At 33.9% G+C, this 3,637-nt stretch overlaps 1 protein-coding gene across 1 annotated transcript; it reads right to left on the reverse strand.

Moving 5' to 3' along the window:
• On the reverse strand, nucleotides 1,555-3,395 carry LOC107626431 (late embryogenesis abundant protein ECP63). Its single transcript, XM_016329311.2, has 4 exons — nucleotides 3,009-3,395; nucleotides 2,624-2,809; nucleotides 2,266-2,519; nucleotides 1,555-1,943 (listed from the first exon to the last, which is right to left on the reverse strand). The coding sequence occupies exons 1-4, from the start codon at nucleotides 3,340-3,342 to the stop codon at nucleotides 1,695-1,697; spliced, it is 1,023 nt and encodes a 340-aa protein (XP_016184797.1). The 5' UTR covers nucleotides 3,343-3,395; the 3' UTR covers nucleotides 1,555-1,694.

Below are 3,637 nucleotides of genomic sequence, written 5' to 3' on the forward strand. Positions count from 1 at the left end.
ACAACATATATCATAATTATTAGTTAAAATAAAATATAAAAATAATATTTAGTTATTTATTTATTTTTGCGGATATGTGGATATGCGGATCGAATATGCGAATATTTACACAAAATTCGCAATCCGATCCGATAAATACCGCGGATATGCGGATCGGATCTGATCCATGAACACCCCTAAGGCCAAGAACTAATCTGCCGCGGTACTGAACTCCATTTAAGAGTTTACCGTTGACTAATGAGTTGCTACATATACGAGACCGAATTCGAACTCCCAACCCTTGATTAAATAGATTAATGAACTAACCACTAGATCAACCCAATTTAGTTAAATATTTTATCTTATTTAAAATCGTTACTCACCATTTATTTTCTTTATCCAATACTTTTCATATGGCTGTACTACATCAATTGTAATATTAGCCGAAAAGGAACACTATTTTGTGGATTTGTACTACACCTGCCCTTGATTTTCTTTTTCTTTTGGGTACATTTGTACTACATCGTTGACTAGGGTCGCACTATTCTTTTTCCACGACAACAATAATGAATTGTACACATGAAATAAAATAAAATAAAATTTAAAACATCCATTTATCTTCACCAAACTTGTTAAAGCCTGTGTATCTCTCTTAGCTTGCATATTACTTATAGCTCAAGGAAACGAAAAACTGAAAGAGAGCAAGAGACACGGTAGAATTTGAAAAATAAAGCTGTTTTTTTTTTGGGGGGACTTGAAAAATAAAGCTTTAGCAGACGGCTAAGGTTACTTCTCCTTTTTATCAATTTTCTTTTTCTATTTTTTTCCCCCGGCTAAAATGACATTAAGCATGACATTAAGTACTATAATCACATGAACACGTGTATCCTGCATTATTTTGCATCATGATTAATTGATTAGACATTATGTGATGATGAGTTATAATGTGTTGTGTTGTAATAAAAAGTGAAGTTAGGAACAACAAATCGAACACATCAAACTAAAAAGTGCTGTAAAGTTATCTAAGACGGTTCTGAAGTACATGCCATGTCTTTGCCGCTTCAATGGGACTGTTCAAGATTTTATACTATTTTTTAATCAATAATGAAAATTTAAAAAACCAAATTGAACATTACCTCTTTGGTTTTTCTAGCCATCAATTTGGAAAAAAAAAAAATTTAGACGTACAGACAATTTTCTAGGTCATGTTTATCCGCCGATGGATTCTACTCTGAATAGAAATGATAGTTATCTGTTACAATAGTTTTTTGGTCATGGAAATGTTGATCTTTCAATTACATAAAGAAATTATCAAGCAGTGAAGATTACCTTTGATAATAATAAAAAACAGAAACTCCCAACAAAACATTCCACTGCCAAAAGAAAAGAATAATAAAACCCTTAATGGGCCTAATAGAGGCCCAATATTTAATGCAAAAGATAACACATCTTTATGATTCATTCTTTTAAATTTTAACAAATACTACTTATTTTTTTTTTTATCAAAGATAAGAGAAACTATACCATTTGAACTATTACTTGTTGGCTTCTTATTTCTTAATTAGTCTCTTAAACAAAATAAAATAAAATTGATCTGTAGATAGCATGCCATAATGAAGGAAATTAAACAAAGCAAAGTATTATTCTACAATAATAATTTTATTACAAAAGTAATTATTATTTATATACAGCGTAGTAGTATTATTTTCATTGTTTTACTTGGAAACTTCATCGTCGCCGTCGACCCGTCCGACGTCGTTGAAGGCCTGTCCTGTCATCTGATCAGATGCTTTCAAGGCTTCGGCCACCGCAACCGGTCGCGTCTTTTGCAATCTCACCGTAGACGGCTTGTCTCCGGCGGCGGCGGCGGCGGTTTCCAGATCTCTGTTGTATCCTCCTCCACCTTCCACCTTAAGCTCTTCCATTTTCCTCCTTGCTTCTTCCTCTGCTCCGCTCAAGTTTTCCTTTACTCATAATCAAAACATCATTATATTACTCAGCAATATATCTAAACTAAATTGATAGAAACTCAGCTGCATGCAACTTTACACAATAAAATTGATAATTGGGGGCAGTTACATAAAAATTTAATTAAATTTAATTAAATCAGTCAAATAATGACTCTCAACTATTAATTTTAACTTCACGTCCTGCAATGAGTTTTCACCAACTAAAATAATAGTTGACAATAATTTTTTTTTTTAATTGAAAATAGTTATCATATTTCTTATATTTGACCATAGTAGTTCAATTTTTTTTTAAAAAAAGATGAACAAAATTGAAGACCTTGGTCTTGTCCTTAGCTTCGGTGGTTTTGTGCTTTGCTGCCTCAGCAGTTTCTGAAGCCTTGTTCTTTGTTGCTTCCTTCATATCATAAGCTTTGTCCTTCGTTGCTTCAAATGTCTCTCCACTCTTCTGCTTTGTTTCTTCTTTCTTGCCTCCCAAGAAACCCATCGCCCTCTCCTTCAGCTCCCCAAGCTTCCCCACCGTGGTGTCCTTCCCTTCCTTCGCCTTCTCCGAAGCATAATCTCTGTACTCACCTACGTACAACACCCTCATCAATCATTCTTAAATTTCCAATTTTAAACATCTCATTATGCTAAAACATTATTGGACCATATACATAGGTGTTAGTATTACTTACCACCCTTTTCCATTGTCTTGTCCTTGGCTTCCTTAGCCTTATCCATGGTTGCATCTTTAGCTTCCTTTGCTTTTTGAGATGCAGCATCTTTTGTTTCTTTTGCTTTCTGTGATGCATAATCTGTGTATTCACCTGCCTTTTCCATTGTAGCATCTTTTGATTCTTTTCCCTTTTCAGCTGCATAATCTAATAACACTAAGATACATTGTTTGTGTCTTGTTTTTCTTATACATTGTTTGGCATATTCTATTAATTTCAGACTAAAATTTACTACAATTAAGGGCATCGATGAAGATGAAATAAAAGAGATATTGAAGGAAAAAATCTGAATTCTAAAGCAGAAACAAAATTAGAATTAACCATCTAAATATATGTATGAACTTACCAGCTTGTTCCTTTGTAGAACCTTTTGCATTCTTGGCTTTTCCAATAGAGATATCTCTGACTTCACCAGCACCAAATCCTCCCAATTCTTCACCTGTATTTGTTGTAGTTATATCTGATGATGCTGCATTTGTAGTAGTGTTGTCCCTTTTGCCAACAACAACATCTTTAGCACTTTCATATGTGTCATGAACTGCTCTTAGCACTGAACCAATTACACCTGGCTTTTGTTGTTGTTGTTCATCATGATCATGGTTTCTAGCTTTGTTAACTTCTTCAAGATCTTTTGCAGTTTGTTCAGCTCTTTCTTCCTTCAATTGTTCCCTTGACTCCATGATTGATGATGCTATTAATCACTCAAATGTATTGCTAATATATTAGTTTGTTACGGGTGTGAAAGAATAAAGGTGGCGTTTGATAATTTATATGATTATAAGGATAGTATAGGAAGATTTGTGAAGGTTGGTGTGAGTGGACACGTGTTAATAGAATAGAGAACCACGTGGAAGGAACGGTAATGTTATGACATGTGGCAACCATGCTTGGGAGGTTTGACACGTTGTGTTTGAGAAGTAACATGACATATTCTACATTGTTCTCATTTCTAGTTCTAAGAATTCTTTAAGGCAT

This window comes from Arachis ipaensis, chromosome B02, assembly GCF_000816755.2.
Source record: "Arachis ipaensis cultivar K30076 chromosome B02, Araip1.1, whole genome shotgun sequence".
Classification (NCBI taxonomy): Eukaryota; Viridiplantae; Streptophyta; class Magnoliopsida; order Fabales; family Fabaceae; genus Arachis; species Arachis ipaensis.